A 20,601-nucleotide genomic window follows, 5' to 3' on the forward strand; every position below is an offset into this window, starting at 1 on the left:
CTGAAACTGTACAGCTGGGCTTCCAGGACAGGGCAAAAACGGAGCAGGACAGGGCACATTAGCAGCCATCTTTCACAAACCAAAATCCTCCTCACCAATTAGTTAAGTTGGTAGCTTCACCAAAAGAAATCAGACACAGGAGCTGTAATCAACTTGATTGTTTACTTGTCCTCTGCAGTAACACTCTTCTACAACCCCTGGCAAAAAGTATGGAATCACCAGTCTTGGATGAGCACTCCTTCAGACATTTCATTCTGTAAAACAAACTCTGATCAAAAACATGATACAATAATAAGGTCATTCCAAAGTGCAACTTGTTGGCTTTCAGGAACACTCAAAGAAATGAAGAAAAAACATTGTGGAAGTCAGTGAATGTTACTTTTATTGACCAACCACAGGGAAAAAAATATGGAATCACTCAATTCTGAGGAAAAAAGTATGGAATCACTCAAATTGAAGGTAGAAAATAAGGACACACCCAGTCAATTTCCTTTCCCTAAATGGACACCTGCCTCAGATTAGATCTGCTCGTTAGTCTGCAGTTAAAAACACCTGCAGTCATGACACCTTGGAGGGCTGCTGGACGAATTAGAGTGGCAAGAACCATGGCTCCAACAAGAGAAATGTCTCTTGAAACAAATGAGAGGATTGTGAAACTTCTTGAAGAAGGTAACTCTTCACGCATGGTTGCTAAAGATGTGGGCTGTTCACAGTCAGCTGTATCCAATATATGGACCAAATACAAACAGCATGGAATGGTTGTTAAAGCCAAGCGTACTGGTAGACCGAGAAAGACATCAAAGCGTCAAGACAAGCAACTTAAGGCCATTTGTCTTGAAAACCGAAAAAGTTCAACTAAACAGATAAAGCATAAATGGGAAGAAGCTGGAGCCAATGTATGTGACCGAACCGTAAGAAATCGCCTAAAGGAAATGGGATTTCAATACAGGAAAGCTTAAAGAAAACCATCATTGACACCTAAACATAAAAGAATAAGACTGCAGTGGGCTAAGGAGAGGCAATCATGGACTGTGGATGACTGGATGAAAGTTATCTTCAGTGATGAGTCAAGAATCTGCATTGGACAAGGTGATGATGCTGGAACTTTTGTTTGGTGCCGTTCCAGTGAGATTTATGAAGAGGCCTGCCTGAAGAAAACAACCAAATTTCCACAGTCCTTGATGATATGGGGCTGCATGTCAGGCAAAGGCACTGGGGAGATGACTGTGGTTAATTCTTCTATCAATGCACAAGTTTACATTGACATTTTGGACAGTTTTCTCATCCCTTCAATTGATCAGATGTTTTGAGATAATGAAATAATTTTCCAAGATGACAATGCATCGTGCCATAGGGCAAAAAAAGTGAAGGCATTCCTTGGAGAAATACACATTCAGTCGATGTCATGGCCTGCAAATAGTCCAGATCTCAACCCAATTGAAAACCTGTGGTGGAAATTGAAAAAAATGGTCCACAAGAAGGCTCCGACCTGCAAAGCTGATCTGGCAACTGCTATCAAAGAGAGTTGGCACCAAATTGATGCAGAATACTGTTTGTCACTCATCAAGTCCATGCCTCAGAGACTGAAAGCCGTTATAAAAGCCAAAGGTGGTGCAACTAAATACTAGTGATGTATTTTGAATCATCTTTTGTTTATCTGTTTTTCATGATTCCATACTTTTTTCCTCAGAATTGAGTGATTCCATATTTTTTTCCCTGTGGTTGGTCAATAAAAGTAACATTCACTGACTTCCACAATGTTTTTTCTTCATTTCTTTGAGTGTTCCTGAAAGCCAACAAGTTGCACTTTGGAATGACCTTATTATTGTATCATGTTTTTGATCAGAGTTTGTTTTACAGAATGAAATGTCTGAAGGAGTGCTCATCCAAGACTGGTGATTCCATACTTTTTGCCAGGGGTTGTACATACCTAGTAAATTGAAACTCCTCAACTCAGTATGTGCCATAGTGACACCTAATGGACAGATACCTAATGGACCTTAATACTGAATTATACAGAACACAACACCCATCAGCCAGGTAACATACACATCAAGTAAAATCATACCATTTGCCCTCTAAGCCCAACGTGAAATCATTTTGTTGTGCAGTAAAATGTCTCATACAGCACCAAACTACTAAGCATCTTTAGCTGACTGGTCACCAGATAAACTAGCCGCTCTAAACTAAGAAGCCTGTCTGGTGAAGAAAGGCTCTCTGACCTTCTCTTGCTTGCCATTGAAAAAGACATTGGAATAAATCACAGCGAGGTCATCAACATCTTTAAAGACATGGCACCAAGGAGGATGCTGCTTTAAAGACACTGGAAGGTGAACAGAAGTTAACTGAAGGACTTAACAATGTCTGTATATAAATAATATTGTATATGTATTTTATCAGTTGGTGGTGTGACATTTTTCCATTGAAAACTCACGTTTAGAGAATGTTACAAATAAAAGTCAAATTTCATTCAACATGTGTGTGTAATTTTTTTATAATGAAGTGTTCCATGTGCGCTAGTGGCTAGAGGCTGACTAGCCCCAGGGTCAGCCCTTTTACATTAGAATAAAGGTTTAAACGTGATATACAAAATGAAAACCCACAATAGCCCACAATATTTCCTTTTTTTCAAAATAACATTTAAGGAAGAACAAAGCCCCCTTTAAACAGGTTTATCTGCATCCATGTCCCCAAACACACATAAAAACCTTTAAATAACAAAGTGTGGCTGCTGAACATGGGAGCTTCTCTTACGCTATTACATCACCCCCACAATCAGTGCCAACAGGGCAAAGAGGACAACAGACTTATCAAATCAAATCAAATGTATTTGTATAGCACTTTTTACAACTGGTGTTGGCACAAAGCAGCTTTACAGAAACATGATCACAGGACAAAGCGTCAGGCAAAAGATTAAACATAGAAAATACAGAATACCCAGTAGACTCACATTTAAGGGGGGACCATCCTACCACTGGACAAACGGCTTTTAAATTAAAATTTAGAAAGTCTTTTATACATCCACATAGGTTTTATATATTCAGGAGTATAATAGCGCCACTAATGGCTTGGATATAATCTGTAGTGGAGAGTAAGATGGACGATGAGCAGCTGATCTGTGGTGGGTGATGGAGAAGCGCTGACTTCAGAAACTTCCAGTCTGGCCAGACAGAGGACATGAGAGCCTGAGGGTCCAATATCCATCAGTATCAGGTCAGACAGGTGGGCAGTCAGTAACTCGGAGGAAGGCAGAGAGATGGAATTAGTTTTGACTGGATTTATGTAAAACAGAGTATATAAAACATTATCAGAGTGTGGCTAATGACTCCGGCAGAACTGAATAAAACAGCATAATAACTAAAGGGAGAGAGCCAGAAGGTAACATAGACACGGAGGCACCCTGAAACACTGGCATCCACCCACTCCACCGTCCACAAACCTGAGTGACCGCGTGCAGTGGGAGAACAACAGCTCCAGCATCTCAGTTTACCAGAATTCCCTCTGTCCATGAACCCCTGAATCTAAACAAGTAAGTTTTCAGTCTAGACTTAAAGATTGAGACTGTGTCTGAGTCCCGAACATATTCGGGGAGATTATTCCAGAGTTGAGGCGCTTTATAAGAGAAGGTCTTCCTCCTGCAGAGCTCCTCTGAATTTTAGGAAATACTAAGAAACCAGCACCCTGAGATCTAAGTTATCGCGGTGGTTCATAATAGGAGATCTCGTAAATAATTAGGAGCGAGCCCGTGTAGGGCTTTATACGTTAACAGGAGAATTTTATAGTCTATAGTCTTTATAGTCTATAGTCTAATTTATCCTCAAAAACTGATAGCGATTGGTTAAGTATGATTTAAACCATGATAATGCAGTTCCTGTTACAACGACCATGTTCTCTAATCTTTCTAAAAGGATAGTATGATCTATTGTATCAAAGGCTGCGCTCAGATCCAGAAGTACCAGTAGGGAAACACAGCCTTGGTCGGCGGCTATATGTAGATCGTTTGTTATTCTAACTAAAGCTGTCTCAGTGCTATAATTGGGGCCTAAATCCAGGTTTAAAATTTTCATAGATCTGGTTTCTTTGCAGGTAAGAGCAAAGTTGTTGGGCTACAGCTTTTTCTAAAACCTTAGAAATAAAGGGTAAGTTTGAAATTGGTCTATAGTTAGACAGTACAGTAGGATCAAGATTTGGTTTCTTGATCAGAGGTTTAATTACAGCTGTTTTAAAGGCTTTGGGTACATGCCCCAGGGTGAGCGATGAGTTTACTATCATTAACAGAGGTTTAATTATATCTGGTAGTACCTGTTTTAGTCATTTTGTTTGGACTGCATCAAGTGTGCAGGTTGTGCTGTATGAAGAGGAGATCATTTTCTCTAGTTCTAGCTGTGGAAGTGGGTTAAAGACATGTGAAGGTGAATGGCTGGAATCTGAGGTTCAGTACCTGCCTGGTTTTTAGTTAATTTGGAAATATGACTATAGACTATAAAATTCTTCTGTTAACGTATAAAGCCCTACACGGGCTCGCTCCTGAGTATTTACAAGACCTCATCTCCTGTTATGAACCACCGCGATTACTTAGATCTCAGGGTGCTGGTTTATTAGTAGTTCCTAAAATTCAGAGGAGCTCTGCAGGAGGAAGAGCTTTCTCTTATAAAGCGCCTCAACTCTGGAATAATCTCCCCAAATATGTTCGGGACTCAGACACAGTCTCAATCTTTAAGTCTAGACTGAAAACTTACTTGTTTAGTTTAGCTTTTGGTAATTAATGTTTTTCCCTTTAGATAAGGCTGCAGATTCAGGGGTTCATGGACAGAGGAAATTGTGGTAAACTGAGATGCTGGTGCTGTTGTTCTCCCACTGCACACGGTCACTCAGGTTTGTGGACGGTGGAGTGGGTGGATGCCAGTGTTTCAGGGAGCCTCCATGTCTATGTTACCTTCTGGCTCTCTGCCTTTAGTTAGGCTGTTTTATTTAGATCTGCCGGAGTCATTTGCCACACTCTGATAATGTTTTATATTCTCTGTTTTACATAAATCCAGTCAAAACTAATTCCATCTCTCTGCCTTCCTCCGAGTTACTGACTGCCCACCTGTCTGACCCGATACCGAGGGATGTTGGACCCTCAGGCTCTCATGTCCTCTGTCTGGCCAGACTGGAAGTTTCTGAAGTCAGCTCTTCTCCATCCACCACCACAGATCAGCTGCTCATCATCCATCTTACTCTATAAGCCATTAGTGGAGCTGCTATACACCTGAATATATAAAACCTATGTGGATGCATGAAAGACTTTTTAAAATTAATTTAAAAGCCATTTGACCAGTGGTAGGATGGTCCCCCCCTTTAATGTGAGTCTTGGTCCTCCCAAGGTTTCTTCCTCCTCCTGCAGCTCTGAGGGAGTTTTTCCTTGCCTCCGCGCTCACTGGGGGTTCTGTATTATGTATATTCTATGTTTAATGTTTTGCCTGATTCTTTGTCCTGTAATCATGTTTCTGTAAAGCTGCTTTGTGCCAACACCAGTTGTAAAAAGCGCTATACAAATAAATTTGATTTGATTTGAAATAACACTAAAGAGAGCTCTAGGATTATTTTTATTAATCTCAATCTGTGAGGCCAGATACGCTGAGCGGGCTTTATTAAGTTCTCTTATATATTTAACAAGACTGTCTTTCCACGCAAAGCGAAACACTTCCAGTTTAGCTGATCGATATTTACACTCTAAGTTTCGTACTAACTGCTTTAAGGTACGAGTTTGATCGTTGTACCATGGTGCAAGCTTTTTCTGTCTCTCTATTTTGTGTTTAAGGGTTGCTACACTATCAAATGTGGAGAAAAAGGTATTTTCTAAACCTTCGGTTAGTTTGTCTAGTTCTACTGGGTCTATAGGAGAATATATTAGAGTTGATAAATCAGGAAGCTTATCTGTAAATCGTTGGGCTGTAAAAGACGTTATTGAACGTTTCATAGAGTAGCTAGGGGATGTACGTATATTACGTCTAAGATGTAATTTAAATAAAATAAGGTAATGATCTGAAATTGCGGAGGTTTGAGAACGAATATTCGGGTTATCTATGCTCACACCCAGGGTCAAAACTAAATCCAGAGTATGATTACAGTAATGAGTAGGTCCTGTTATATTTTGAACAATACAACTGAGTCTGAAACTGATGTGAATGCCTTTTTTAAGGGATCATCCAATTTTTCGAAATGAATGTTGAAGTCTCCAACTATAATCACTTTATCACTACTTACTGCTAAATCTGTGACAAAATCACTAAATTCTTTTAAAAATTCTAATTAGGGCCCTGGTGGTCTGTAAATATTAATTAAAGAAAATTCATTCTTTTTTGTAACTGGATTAATTATACTGGTATAAAGAAGCTCAAAATAAGTAAAATTATCATATTGTTTCTGATTGCTAACTAAGGTATTGCCCCTATAAAGTGTTGCCATATGGCCCCCATACCACTGCCAACAGCTCCCTGTGTGCCACACAGCTATTGACTGATCTATGCCACAACACCCTTTGTTTCCTTCTAAACCTGAGAGAGCACAGCCTCAATGCCCTTGTCAGTGTTAGGCTCAATAATAAATTTGCATCCCACCCTCTAGTGAGCCAACACCGGTGTTTTGTCCAAGCATCACAAGTGTCATCTAACAATGCTTAGCCTCATCAGACCACAGAAACTTCATACCCTGTTCTATCAGCCGATGCAGAGGTGCAGAAATTATAGTACATTCAGAAACCTTAAGCCATTTGGGAAAAAAATTGACACTTTAGCAATTTGACCTGAAAATTCTGAAGCTTGTTCCCATTCTGTAGAACAGGCCAGTGATGCACAGTGTCAATTTTTTTTTACTCAAACATTAGTCCAGACCATGATGTTAGATACTTTATGCAATTTAGAATTGCATTTTTTACTTGCAAACCCTCAGAACCATTGCCACCCACTGAGTGCAACTAAATGTGCTTTTTGTTAATTTTAATGCTTAAATTTCACATGGTTCCTGGGGCCTTGAAAAAATCAGCATCTGTGATACACACATTTTTTTCAGGGTGGAGCCAGAAATCCTTATTCAAACCAAAATCACCTACCATAACTGCCTAACATTCTACCGCTTTGAAGCCACCATGTCGCCCTGCCTGTTGCTTTGTCCCACCTGGGAAGTGTTCCATGTCCGCACCCTGTCGAGTTTCTGATCTGCTGCTATACCTCTTCCAACTGGGTTCATTCAGATTGGTAGGGTTAGGGAGCAGATCCCACACTTAAAAGAAGCAAACTTTATTTTTTATAGTATATGTTTTGCTAATATGTTTCCATAAAATATGCACTGTGCGCATAACAATAAGCAACATAGAACTTGTGGAGGTTCAAAAACTAATTACAGTGTTCCTACTCTTTATATTCCCTGCAAGAGCAGAGCTGCATATATCATCAGACCTTTATTCTCCTGGTCCACAACCAGTCAGATCCAGTGGTGTGCAGTGAATATTGTGGGTACCCCTTCTGCAACCACCCCCCCATACATCAGCCAGCATTTTAGATATTTAGGTTAAAGGTGTGTTGAAAGGCTGCATAGTAGTTTGAATCGGTTTAACACGTTTTAAAAAGCACTCAAAATGAGTTATAAAAGTGGTAGTTTTTATTCTTATACAGTTTCAAGTCCTTTGGAGAAAGAAAGGACCATACCAGGTTCAGAGCTCTACACATTGGCTGTTAGAAACAGGTGGATTTGTCCCCCAAAAAAATTATATTGTTTGGCTCAGATCAGCTGTCCTATTAATGAGGAGACAGACCGGACCAATCATGGAGCCGGTTCAGGTATTAAGTCCCGCCTCCCCACATAAACAGCCAATCAGCTTGCTGGTTTTGTGGCGCGTGGAGGAGAGGCAGTGTGCTGGTGCGGGAAGCCCCACCCCCTCGCTGTGAGATTTAGCAGGGGGATCGGGCTGCAGCAGCTTCAGCTGATTTTAGAACAGATCTGGATATACAGAGATTTTTCTAAAAGAAAGGTAACGATAGGCCACGTAAACTGTGATGATATGTTTCAGATAGCTGGTTAAAAATACACGTCTCTGAATCAGCACACAGATTAAACCCACTGTGATTAATAAAATGCAGCTGTGTTAGTGAGTTAGCTTAACTTTGGAATTAGCTAGATTGGGAGTCAAGGTTAAAGAAAAAAAAACTATATATGTAATGTTTAACTTGCCCTGTACCTGATCAGCTAATCACTATTTCATTTTCAAACTGTTTATTAATTTAGGATTACAGGACTTACTGTGAGCTATAATGAACGGAAATTCATTTAGCTAACTAGTTAGCTAAAAGATGTAGAGGATAGCCAGAATTTAGTACAGTACTTTATGTTTGTAGTTTAAAGCAGTTTGTTAACCCTGATCACTGCCCCAAAATTATGTTTTCCACCAGATCCAGCTGATCAGCTAATAAACAGTCATTTACTGAGTTTACCTGTTAAAATCCTTTAGCCCCCTATGGAGCCTAAATGAATCATGTATATCAGCAGTGTATTAAACACATCATACCACCACTTATTTTATTATGTGCATTTAAAGCAGAGGAAGCTGTAGAATATGCAGAACAGTGGTAATATGCATATTAATATATACATATGTAATATGTAAGAGCAGGGTTGAGAAACACTGATCTAACGTGACTTCTGTTCATTTGTAGTTCACAGTAAGACCATGTTCTGACATTTATAAAAATCTTTATGAAATGTAAAGTTACATTCTTTTAAATAAAAGATAGATAGATAGATAGATAGATAGATAGATAGATAGATAGATAGATAGATAGATAGATAGATAGATAGATAGATACTTTATTGATCCCGAAGGAAATTTAGCAAAAGGACACCATCTTAAGAAGAGCTCTCAGTAGAAAGAAAATAAAAGCACAGTACCCAATTTTTTGTAAAATCACCTTTACTTGGATGTTAACTAATAATAAACAAAATATAGAAAAATTGATTATTTGTGATTAAAAGTAATTTCCACAAATGTTCTAGGAAACTTTCATATTGGCAAATGCTGTGATGGAAGGTGTTTATTGAAATGATTCATAATCAATGACGTGTGATGATTCATAAACAATGACGACTATTAATGATATTACTTTTTTGTTCTATGCGATGATAATGTGTACTGTAAACTGAACTGAACTACCCTCAGTGAGCATTTCTGAAATGCTGAGTGAGAGTTTTCTCTATCTGGCGCCAGCAGTGTGTGTCTATGTGTGTGTGTGTGTGTGTTAAGGAATGCCCGTCACAGCTGTTCTGTCTACAAGTTCTGGCGCCAGGGTCATCTTCCTTTCTGCTTGCAGTGTTTTGAGAACCAGCCTGATATGCCCACTAAGGGATTATGTCAACTTCTGTCAGAAGAAGTTGACGTGTCACAATGGTGGCACTGTGCCCATAATTGGGAAGCAAGATAGTAAGGGTGGGGTATAAAGAGAGCGTGGCACTCTTGCAAGGCAGGAGATCACTCTGTATTCATACGCGTGTCTTCTCAATAAATCTTGTTACTCATTCTGATCAAGACTCAGAGACTCTGAAAATTTCTTTCTTCCTGTCCTTATTTTCCACCACAATTTGGCGTCACAGAACAGGATGAGCATGGTCTTGCGGCGGAGGGGGAGAGACTAGCACCTGCCGAGGACGCTCTCCAGCAAAACAGCTGGGCCCCAGAAGCAAGGGAAAATTCCACAGAATAAGGACAAAGTACCGCGGGGGTAAGTGCGGCCTCTCCCCCCCACTCGCAAATCCAAGCCTCATCAACAAACATTGGTGGTGAGTGACTGGTTAACTAATTTACTCATTAAGGAAATTTTAAATGTAAAATTTGTTCTTAAATTAATTTACTCCCCTCCATCCTTCCTTCAGCACTCCGCCCTGGACAGTGTATAGTTACATGACGGTGTACAAGACTAGCCTGGTCGTGAGGCCTTTATTGATGTATGTAAATATATCTTTAAAGTTAAAGAGAAGACTAGCCTGGTCGTGAGGCCTCTATTGAGTAATAGGTCCCGGGACCGTGGGGAGGAGTGCATAAATAATACTAATAGTACAGGGTACTGATTGTGTATTAAGCAGGGTTAGAAGAAGGAAGGTGTGACGTGATTATTGGGGCTAAATTTCATTAAAATCGAATGAGAGAACAAAATGGGATCCCAAGTAACTAAAGAATTGAAATTTAATCCAAAAATTCATGACGCAGCTCTTTTCAATCAAATGAGCCAAAACTATGTGTGTGTTTATGTAGTGCTGTTCAAAAGTTTGGAATCGTTAGCATATAAACAATATACATATATTAAAGTAGGGCAGAATATTGAGCCATGCTGGAACTGTTCAATGTAACATGTTTCATTATCTTTATGGAGAATGCTGTAGAATTCTGAGGATGGCAGTTTAGTGAATATGTGAGACTGCTTCATGTTTAAATAGTAGTGATGAGTTATGTACAAATGTCCACATTGTGAAAGATTCCAGAAATAGTGCACTATATAGTGTGTAAACCATTTTTGCAATACTGTTTAAAACCCCAGCAGTACATTCTATTCCCTATATAGTTCACTATGGAAAACCTAATGCATCACAAAATTTAGAAATTCCAAAATATACTATAATGCAATGCAGTGCTGTTGTATTAGACGTCCTCAGAGCAGGACAAACATGGTTTATTGTTTGGTTGTTCCATAATTCGTTTAGTAAATAGAAAATGCTACATAGTGAAAGAGTTAATGAGTGAGCCATTCTGAACACAGCTTCTGTCTTCATGTGGTTTAGGCCTTTTCTATTCTTTTCTTATTGATACTGATTTCAGCTCAGTCTCAGCTGAATGAGATTTAAAGAATACACATATCTAATTTCTCTAGTGGTTCTCATGCATCTCAGTTTATGCTGTTCTTTTGATTCTCTTAATGAGGATAGTAGATTTAAGAAACCAGTAAGGAAAGATCTTACTTTCTTTGGAAAGGTGTAATTTGACAAACTTAGTATTGGATCTATTACGAGCTGCAGTGAATTGGGTCTCTCTTTCTGACTTTTAAACAAGGAGACATCAGATGTCTTAAAAAAAAAAAACAAAGCTTTCTGTTTTGCTTTCCATATGTTTTCTATTTCTGGCAATGAAGAACTTGCTTGCATATTCTTGGCTATATTTTGAGTCCCCATCAGAGCACAACAATATAATGACAATGTTTATACAGTTTAGGAATATCAAGCATCGTTTGGCTGGAAATAATTTTTGTTTTAGTTATTTCATGAGGCTAAACAATTTTTAACCATATTATATAATTCCTTTCAGGATTTCTTTTTTATTATTATTTTTTCTTTTGAGGTTTTTTTTTGGAGGGATTTTTCTCTTTTGACTGAATGTTGCTCAGTGCTGTTTTCTGGGTGTTTGAGAAGGCGGGGGTGGTGCTCATCACAGGAGTTTTTGACCCTCGGAGACAGGGTCCTCTGCAACAGTACTGTGAACATCATCTGAACCAGAGCACTTCATGAGGAGAGTCTCAGATGAGAGACTATGTTTGGTCCAGCTGTCGGTCGATGGCTGGACTGCGTCTCTACCGGACCTGCTGTGATTGAAATGTTACAGCACTGGTCCAGGAAACTGGTTTCAGATCTGGAAGAACTGAGCGATCAGAGACCGCTTCAGACAGCACCTGCTCAACCATCAACACCACCCACCCCCAGCAGCCAATCAGCCCAGTGGATTCACCCCTCAGCCTGAGCCAGCAACAGAGACGTGAGACCAGATTTTTTTATTTTTATGCCTGTTTACTTTTTTTTTCCATTAAAAGGAGTGATTTTATTTAATTTTTGATGTTTATGCCTCATGTAGAAAATGTTTGGTTAAACTTTAAATCTGGTGGTGACTCAAATTATGACTGTTTTACCTTTCTTTTTTTTTAAAAAAAAAAAGGAGGTTTTAGTTTTTTTTGATGCATTAAAAATAATATCTAGTTCAGGAAAAAAAAAAAAAAATCTTTAATTTCATTGTAAACAGTAGCCAAACATGGTTGCTGGGCAGATTAATACATTAGAGGCCTATCACACATTGGCCCTCAATTTTCACTGGAAAGTTTTTTTAGGTTTACATTATGTAATTTATGTTGCCTAATGACTATGATTTGTATAAAACATTTTTTTAAAAACAATCATCTCCATTAAGGCTTATGTAAGGGAAGTTGTTTACTGGCTTTTGACAAAATTAATACATATAAACTCAGATGTAGTTGTAACTAGCTAAAGTAACCAAGCATGCTGGCTTAAATAAAAATCAACCATTTAAAATCTTATTAATACATCAATGTAGACTATCAACTACAAAAAGAGCTTTGCTTGCTCCAAAAGTTAAAAAAAAAAATATATATATATATATATATAGGGTAAGATAGAAATCTTTCTCTTATATGTGCATTAATATTAATGCTAAATTAATTCAATATATATAATAATAACTAGCTTGCTAAACCACCAGCTAACATTCTTGCAACTATGCCAAACAAGTGAAACTTAAATATGTTTTTATTTTTTGCAATTAATTTACAGGTAGCACAGTTCGCAAAAATATATATTGGAACTGAACAAGGAAAATAAATATTAGGCCAATAACTTCAAACAGGACCACTGCAGCTCATAGCTTCAAAATCACTGCCATAGGAACTAGTTAGTCTAAACTTAGGTGGACCATCCCTACAACAGCTTGTGGACACAACTCCACACACATTTAAATTCTAACATCAGCCAAATGTTTTTAAACTCAGGCTAACAGACGGAAAATAAGTTTACATAGTATATAGAGGAAATGCACTGACTGCATCATACTCATCAGAGTTTTGAAGGAACTGAACTCTCTACTTAATAACTAAAATAAAAAGGGGGTGTTTTATGCTCCTTGTGTGTTCGCCCTCAAATAACAGCACCAATAAGACTAAATATTCTGAACAATGCTTTAAGGATTTCTGAGTATGTGTAAAGTTGAGGATTGTTTGTCTACAGATTGGCATTAAGAATTTTGGCACATAACAAACTATTTTAAAATAAATAAAACTAAGATTAATCTGAAGTGCACAAATAAGTTTTAGATGTGCTTCAAAGGAAGAACTGGGTGATCCCTGATGGATATAAACTGATAGAGAGTTACAAATCTTTGGTGCATAAATACAGAATGCAACGCTAAATGTTCTCAACAAATGAGCTGGAATTGTCGATCTGTCAGGAGTCCTGATATATACTTAGCTGCTAAGCCATTAAGAGATTTTTACACTTTTTACACTAAATGAATATTAAAATCCAATCTAAATAATCTTCTCTCTTTTTTTTGTGTGAGTTAGAACTGTAGCTGCAGCATTTTGACCAAGATGTAATTTGTAAATTGTAGATAATAATAATTGTAATCCAGAGAATAATGCATTACAATAGTCTAATCAAAACAAAGGTGTAGATCAGCTTCTCAGCATCTAGTGTAAGAAAATGTCTAATTAATGTATAAAAATATATACATTATTATGGTTGAAGATTACAGTGACAAAGTTGAAAAACATTGACTTGATTTTAACACTTTTATAACTTTATGTTGTAATTCTGAAAAAAAAAAAAGAAAGTTAATGTAGTAAAAATTTGTTTATGAATCTTCTCAGATCCATGGTGGGCATAACGAGGCAGGGAGAATCCGGCGTGGGGACTGGTGTGCAATAGGCCCCAGCATGTCCACAGCTGAGATGAAGAAACACTTGTTCTCATACTCTGTATGCGGACACTTGTCCTTACTCCCAGGGCTTCTTAGGCGTTATGTAGACCATCATGGAATCTTGGATGATTCCATTTGGTCTAGAAGCGGGGAGTGAAGGGTGTGATTGGAGATAACCACACCTTTACACTCTTAGGGTGTGATTGGAGATAACCACACCTTTACACTCTTATTCTTAAATGTTTTATACATTTATATATACAGTTATTATTTCTACTGTTCACTTTATAATTCACTTAATAACTTTATGATCTTTGCTCTCTTTTTAACTGTCACGGCGACACAAGGCTTTGGAGGTTGTTTTTACTTTTTTAGGAATCAGGAAGGTCAGAGTGTTTTCATCAACAGTGAGAGCTGTGAGCAGAACGTGACCCTGAGTGGCAGAGGAGCTTCACTGCTGTTCTGCTGTTCTGGGACCAGTGCATATGAACTAGGAGACAACAAGCTCTCTGAGTGAAGTGCCGGAAACCTCTCCTCAGATAGCCAGAAGATCTTTCCATCCACCCTTTTCCTCTGTCTCATCTTCTCACAGACTTTAGGACACTTAAGGACTGTCTGCTGTGTTCATGAAGGACACAGTGCTGAACAACATCATGATAAAAACTTGTTGCTCAGACAGGCTGGAGCGGATCACGTCATTAAAACTGGACAACATGCTGTTTACTGGACTCTGCTGACGTAATCATATTGATAAGTTCTGTACAATCACATGTCATTTGCAAAATGTATAACTGCTTGAATGAAGTATGAGGAGTTCTCTCTGGCCCTCGACTTGCTATCTCTCTCTGTCTCTCTCTCTCTCTCTCTCTCTCTCTCTCTCTCTCTATGGGTTGCAAATGTGTTGATCTATCGAGATTTTATTTGTTGATGTACTTTTACTCTTTTCTAATATATATCTATTAATTTCTGTTCCGCCATATGCAGAAGAAAGGCCAGTTCCTGCAAGTTACAGTAGATACAATAGAGTTAGATACTGCATTTGGGCTGGACCGTTTGTTTAATGAAGGTAAAGAAAATTAGCTGTAAAAAGAAAATTTCATTATTGATTCAGAATCAAAGGGGGGAGTGTGATGGAAGGTGTTTATTGAAATGATTCATAATCAATGACGTGTGATGATTCATAAACAATGACGACTATTAATGATATTACTTTTTTGTTCTATGCGATGATAATGTGTACTGTAAACTGAACTGAACTACCCTCAGTGAGCATTTCTGAAATGCTGAGTGAGAGTTTTCTCTATCTGGCGCCAGCAGTGTGTGTCTATGTGTGTGTGTGTGTGTGTTAAGGAATGCCCGTCACAGCTGTTCTGTCTACAAGTTCTGGCGCCAGGGTCATCTTCCTTTCTGCTTGCAGTGTTTTGAGAACCAGCCTGATATGCCCACTAAGGGATTATGTCAACTTCTGTCAGAAGAAGTTGACGTGTCACAATGGTGGCACTGTGCCCATAATTGGGAAGCAAGATATAAGGTATAAAGAGAGCATGGCACTCTTGCAAGGCAGGAGATCACTCTGTATTCATACGCGTGTCTTCTCAATAAATCTTGTTACTCATTCTGATCAAGACTCAGAGACTCTGAAAATTTCTTTCTTCCTGTCATTATTTTCCACCACAATGCGTCCCCCCCAATATCAAGCCCGCTCCTACGCTCTTGGCTCTACAGTATGAAACCAGTAAAAGGGAGCAGTTTATAACACATTGTCTGAAAATAAAAAATAAAAATAGAAAATCTGAAAAGCACCTTAAAAAATTTCCTGTTATTTTTTTACCATATTTTGGCCATTACATGTTCAATTGAATAATTCAAGTTTCTTAAATGAATTGTGTAAAGGCTTCTAAGTAATATTAATTCATAAAATTGCCTGTGAATTATTGGAATTATTGAGTGAAAGGCCTTCAAATGTGAGTATTTAATTTCAGGCGGAAATTGGTAAAAAATAGGCTTGACTCTTAAGAGGTTAATGTTTTTTTCTGGTATTTTTGTTGACATTATGTCTCTCTCTTAAAAAGTCCTACTATAAAAAATCCAATGTATGAAATAAGAAAGAAAATACAAGAGAGGACAACCTTTTTACGCCTTTTGGTCAAAAAAGGATGTTTTTTAATGCAGACATTAAATAACTGATGGGGTAGGGATTATTTAGGGTGACACTGTTAATGTGACACAATATGATCCGTTATTTTACATGTATTAATGATACATGAGATGAATCTGGTAAATTCAAGTTCATTGTTGCCATAATACTGTCTTGTGTGTGGATTTTTTTTGGAGGCGTGTTTTAAAGATGACACAGCAGAGCTTGGTTATAAATGTGCATGACTGCCACTAGGATTTAGCTCCTACATTAGAAGGTGCTCTATCAAATAATTTGAAAAGGGTTTATTGACCTTAATTTTTATATTACATTGTTAAATTTAATTCATATTATATATTGTTAAATGTTCTGAACTTTCTGAATGTTTTTAGCATTTGTATTTTATTTTGATTTGTGATAAACTGTTTTACATTCTACTAAAGGTTCAAGGTTCTATTATTATTCTTTCTTACATTTTATGTAAAATTAGTCTTCTTCTGACATGACCTCTGTGGTGTATCTTAACAATGCATCATTTATTCACCCTCCCACATTCTATATCAACGGATTTTACAACATGCCACATGCAAAGTATTATTATATATTTCTGTGCTTTGTGTATGCTGTGACCATTTTAGGTAATTATTTTATAATGGGGACTATTTACCTGGCTCGTGCTCTTCACACAGCAAAGTATATAGCTGTATTCAATTTGGCAGTGTCTGATTTGTGTGGAAGCACTGCTTTAATTCCGAGGTATGTAGACATGTTTCTGTTTGATAAACAGTATATATCTTATGGAGACTGTCTGTCAAGCATGTTTTTTGCTTTTACTTTCATGACTATGCAGTCTTTTACTCTGCTTGCTTTGGCCTTTGATAGAGTCATTGCTATATGTAGCCGTCCTACTACGTGTCCCCTTGACCCAATTCCTTCAAACCTACTGCAAACTATCGCACCTGCAATCATTCCGGCTATCACTCACACGATCAATGCCTCTTTAACTTCTGGTGTATTCCCCACTGCTTTCAAACAAGCACATGTGACACCACTGCTTAAAAAGCCTTCTCTCAACCCCGCCCAGGTTGACAACTACAGACCGGTCTCACTGCTACCCTTTCTCTCTAAAACACTAGAAAGAGCAGTTTTAAATCAGGTCTCTGGCTTCCTCTCCCAGAATGACCTTCTGGACCAGAACCAATCTGGGTTCAAAAAAGGACATTCTACCGAGACGGCTCAGTTGTCTGTGACTGAAGCGTTGAAAACTGCCAGAGCTGCAGGTCAGTCCTCAGTGCTCATTCTGCTGGACCTCTCGGCCGCATTTGACACAGTCAACCATGACTTCCTCCTAACTATACTCTCAAACATGGGGATCGCAGATAATGTGCTGTCATGGTTCAGATCATACCTCACTGGGCGCTCGTTCAAGGTGTCGTGGCAAGGACAGCTGTCCTCAGCCCGCTCCTTATCCACTGGGGTTCCCCAAGGTTCGGTACTGGGACCCCTTCTCTTCTCCATATACACCACCTCTCTTGGTCAGGTTATCCGCTCACACGGATTTTCCTACCATTGCTTTGCTGATGACACCCAGCTATACCTGTCGTTCTCACCTGAAGATCACTCAATCTCTGCACAGATTTCGCAGTGTCTCTCTGACATATCCTCATGGATGAAGGAGCATCACCTTCAATTTAATCTCTCAAAGACTGAACTTCTGGTTATACCAGCAAAACCATCTTTTCAACACAAATTCTCTATAAGCATCGACTCTCTCTCTCTCTCACCAACAAAGGTTGCTAGGAACCTGGGTGTTATGGTTGATGACCAACTCTCCTTCACGCACCATGTGGCCTCAGTTGCTCGGTCCTGCCGCTTTGCGCTCTATAACATCCGAAAAATTAGACCGTTCCTGTCGCAACAGGCCACCCAACTCCTGGTGCAAGCGGTCGTCATCTCACGCCTCGACTACTGCAATGCCCTGCTAACTGGCCTCCCGGCCTGTGTAGTAAAACCACTCCAGATGATCCAGAACGCAGCAGCACGTCTGGTCTTCAACCAGCCAAAACGGGCACATGTCACCCCGCTGCTCATTGAGCTCCATTGGCTACCAGTTGATGCTCGCATCAAATTCAAAACTCTTACAATCGCCTACAAGGTGATGTCAGAACAGGCTCCTTCCTACCTGCACTCACTCCTGAAGGCTTACTCTACCTCCCGGCCGCTGCGCTCCTCCAGTGAACGTCGCCTCGCTTTGCCAAACATTCACACAAAGCAATCCAGACTGTTCTCATACAGAGATCCCCAATGGTGGAACAAACTACCTTCCACTACCAGATCAGGAGAATCTCTCGCTATCTTTAATAAACTCCTGAAGACAGAGCTCTTCAAAGAGCACTTACTCTCTTAACACCTCTAACACACTAACTACTTCTAACCTCATTTCCTTCTTCCTCTCCTTCACTCCTCTATCCTATTATTCCCCTTTGTCCTCCTTTTATCCCTATCCAAAGATGTTTTTCCTTTAAACTTATTTTACATTGTACTTGACTATTGTAAGTCGCTTTGGACAAAAGCGTCTGCCAAATGTAATGTAATGTAATATGTTTTCCTCTGAGGTATCATGCTATTGTCACTAAATCTACAATGATGATGATCATTGGGGTTATGTGGGTTTTGTCTGTGTTTCTTGTCACTCTTCTTGTGGCTCTGATCACCAGACTCACCTTCTGTGCATCTATAGCCACAGTAGACAGCTATTTCTGTGATCATGGTCCTGTCTTCAGAAGTGCATGTAGTGACAATTCCATTAATCGTGTAATGGCCTATGTTTATGCTAATGCTGTGATTTTTATTCCATTGATATTTATAGTATTGTCATATGGTTGTATTGGTTTTGCATTGCTTAGGATTTCACAGGGTGGTGAACGAATGAAAGCTATGAAAACATGCACTTCTCACATTATATTAGTGGCTCTGTTTTATGTACCAATTTTAAGCATTTATTTCCTTGCTACAACATATATACATCCAAATACTAGAATAATTAACTCTGTTTTAACCCAAACTGTTCCATCTATGTTAAATCCCATCATATATACTCTGAAAACAGAGGAAGTATTACAGGCTATTAAAGCACTGTACAAACGAATGAAGGCGAACAATATGGAACAGCCTGTGAAAAACATGAAAAGTTAAACTGATATGATAACCATTTTATTTGGCCTGCTAAAACAAAAGCAAAAATTCCAAAACCTTGATTGTAGGTGTAATAGTTTAATTTGGAATATAACCAAATAAAGGAGTTTTTAACAAACGGGCAAGCACTGATTTCATAGTGTTTATAGTATCACTTGACAGGTTTCATGATAGGTGACAATTATTTACAATTTACAATATTTTTTTTTGTTCAGTTTAATATATATATATATATATATATATATATATATATATATATATATATATATATATATATATATATATATATATATATATTGAGTTAAGAAAGAAGTAAAATAAAAATAAAAAAATCAAAAGCCAAATAATAAATTAATTATGATTTCATACCAGTTGAATATTTAACTGTCTGTAATTTGCCTAAAAATAACAGTACAGTGAAATTTAATATTGATTTTTCCCCAAGATGTTTGAGAGGTTGTCCCATATGCAAAGGCATAACCGCAGAGACACATACTTCTAGCTGAAACTGGGGTGGCCCTAGTGAGGGCCCATCCAAAGAGAAGAGACATGATATAGGCAAGCGCTCTGTTTGGAACTGGGATAGCTGTTGCTCGAATGCTAGTGAGCACTGCAGAGATAAACACCAGCAAGCCTCTTGTTTACTCGAGCAGCGCTCTGGGGAGGGGAAGTGCGCTTTCAATTGAGGAACAGTTCCTGGAGCAGGTACCATTGTGGCTTTCTCAGGAACTGCCTGTACTTCAGCTTGGGAGAGATCAGACACCTCAGGATTTTTTGCTGTCCTCAATCCCCTCTCCTGTGGACAGTGGAGGACAAGTTTTTATGTGCTTATCTGGCTTGGTCTTCCTGTATTAATGCTCACCCTGTGGTGAAATCAAACTCCCTGCATATAGCAGCGTTGTCCTTACCAGGTGAGCAACCTGACTAATTAGCAATATAAAACAAATAGTAATCAGTCTGATTGTGGAACAGCTAAATAAACTTAAACACAATATAATTCTGGATGGGGGCTCAAACCCTGGCCACTTCATTGCCAGCCAAGCGCCGTACCCACTTAGACAAGCTGACTCAACTTGGGTGGGCTCTAAATATCTCACCCCAAATAGGTGCAAAAGGAACATACATTTGGGGAAGCAGGAAACTAAGAACAAAGGATGCCAGGGAAACACTGGCTACCTAAAAAAAAAACATGAGAAAAAGACAATCTAAACAGTAGGTTTATCCAAAATAATTGGAAAAACAAATAAACAAGATATGAAGAAATTAAGAAGAAGGAGAAAGTAATGAGGGTGAGAGGAAAATAGGAAATACCACCTGTTAAATATTTAACTGTCTGTAATTTGCCTAAAAATAACAGTACAGTGAAATTTAATATTGATTTTTTTCCCAAGATGTTTGAGAGGTTGTCCCATATGCAAAGGCATAACCGCAGAGACACACACCTCTGGCTGAGACTCTAAAACTAAAACTTTTCCATAAAGAAGAGACATGATATAGGCAAACGCTCAATTTGGAACTGGGATAGCTGTTACTTGAATGCTAGTGAGAACTG

The 20,601-nt window shown here is 38.6% G+C and overlaps 1 protein-coding gene across 1 annotated transcript; it reads left to right on the forward strand.

Annotated features, from left to right (window-relative positions):
• The first annotated feature begins 16,341 nt into the window (after positions 1–16,341).
• On the forward strand, positions 16,342–19,049 carry LOC111195044 (olfactory receptor 3-like). Its single transcript, XM_022681075.2, has 2 exons — positions 16,342–16,745; positions 18,452–19,049. Exons 1-2 carry the CDS (start codon positions 16,357–16,359, stop codon positions 19,047–19,049), a joined length of 987 nt encoding a protein of 328 aa, XP_022536796.2. The 5' UTR covers positions 16,342–16,356.
• The last annotated feature ends 1,552 nt before the right edge of the window (positions 19,050–20,601 follow it).

This window comes from Astyanax mexicanus, chromosome 20, assembly GCF_023375975.1.
Source record: "Astyanax mexicanus isolate ESR-SI-001 chromosome 20, AstMex3_surface, whole genome shotgun sequence".
In the NCBI taxonomy this organism is placed as follows: Eukaryota; Metazoa; Chordata; class Actinopteri; order Characiformes; family Acestrorhamphidae; genus Astyanax; species Astyanax mexicanus.

Coding starts and splice junctions, on each gene's coding strand:
- LOC111195044 (XM_022681075.2), top strand. CDS start 16,357: ATGACCTCTGTGGTGTATCTTAACAATGCATCATTTATTCACCCTCCC. Junction 16,746..18,451: donor GCCTTTGATAGAGTCATTGC/TATATGTAGCCG, acceptor GTAATGTAATGT/AATATGTTTTCCTCTGAGGT.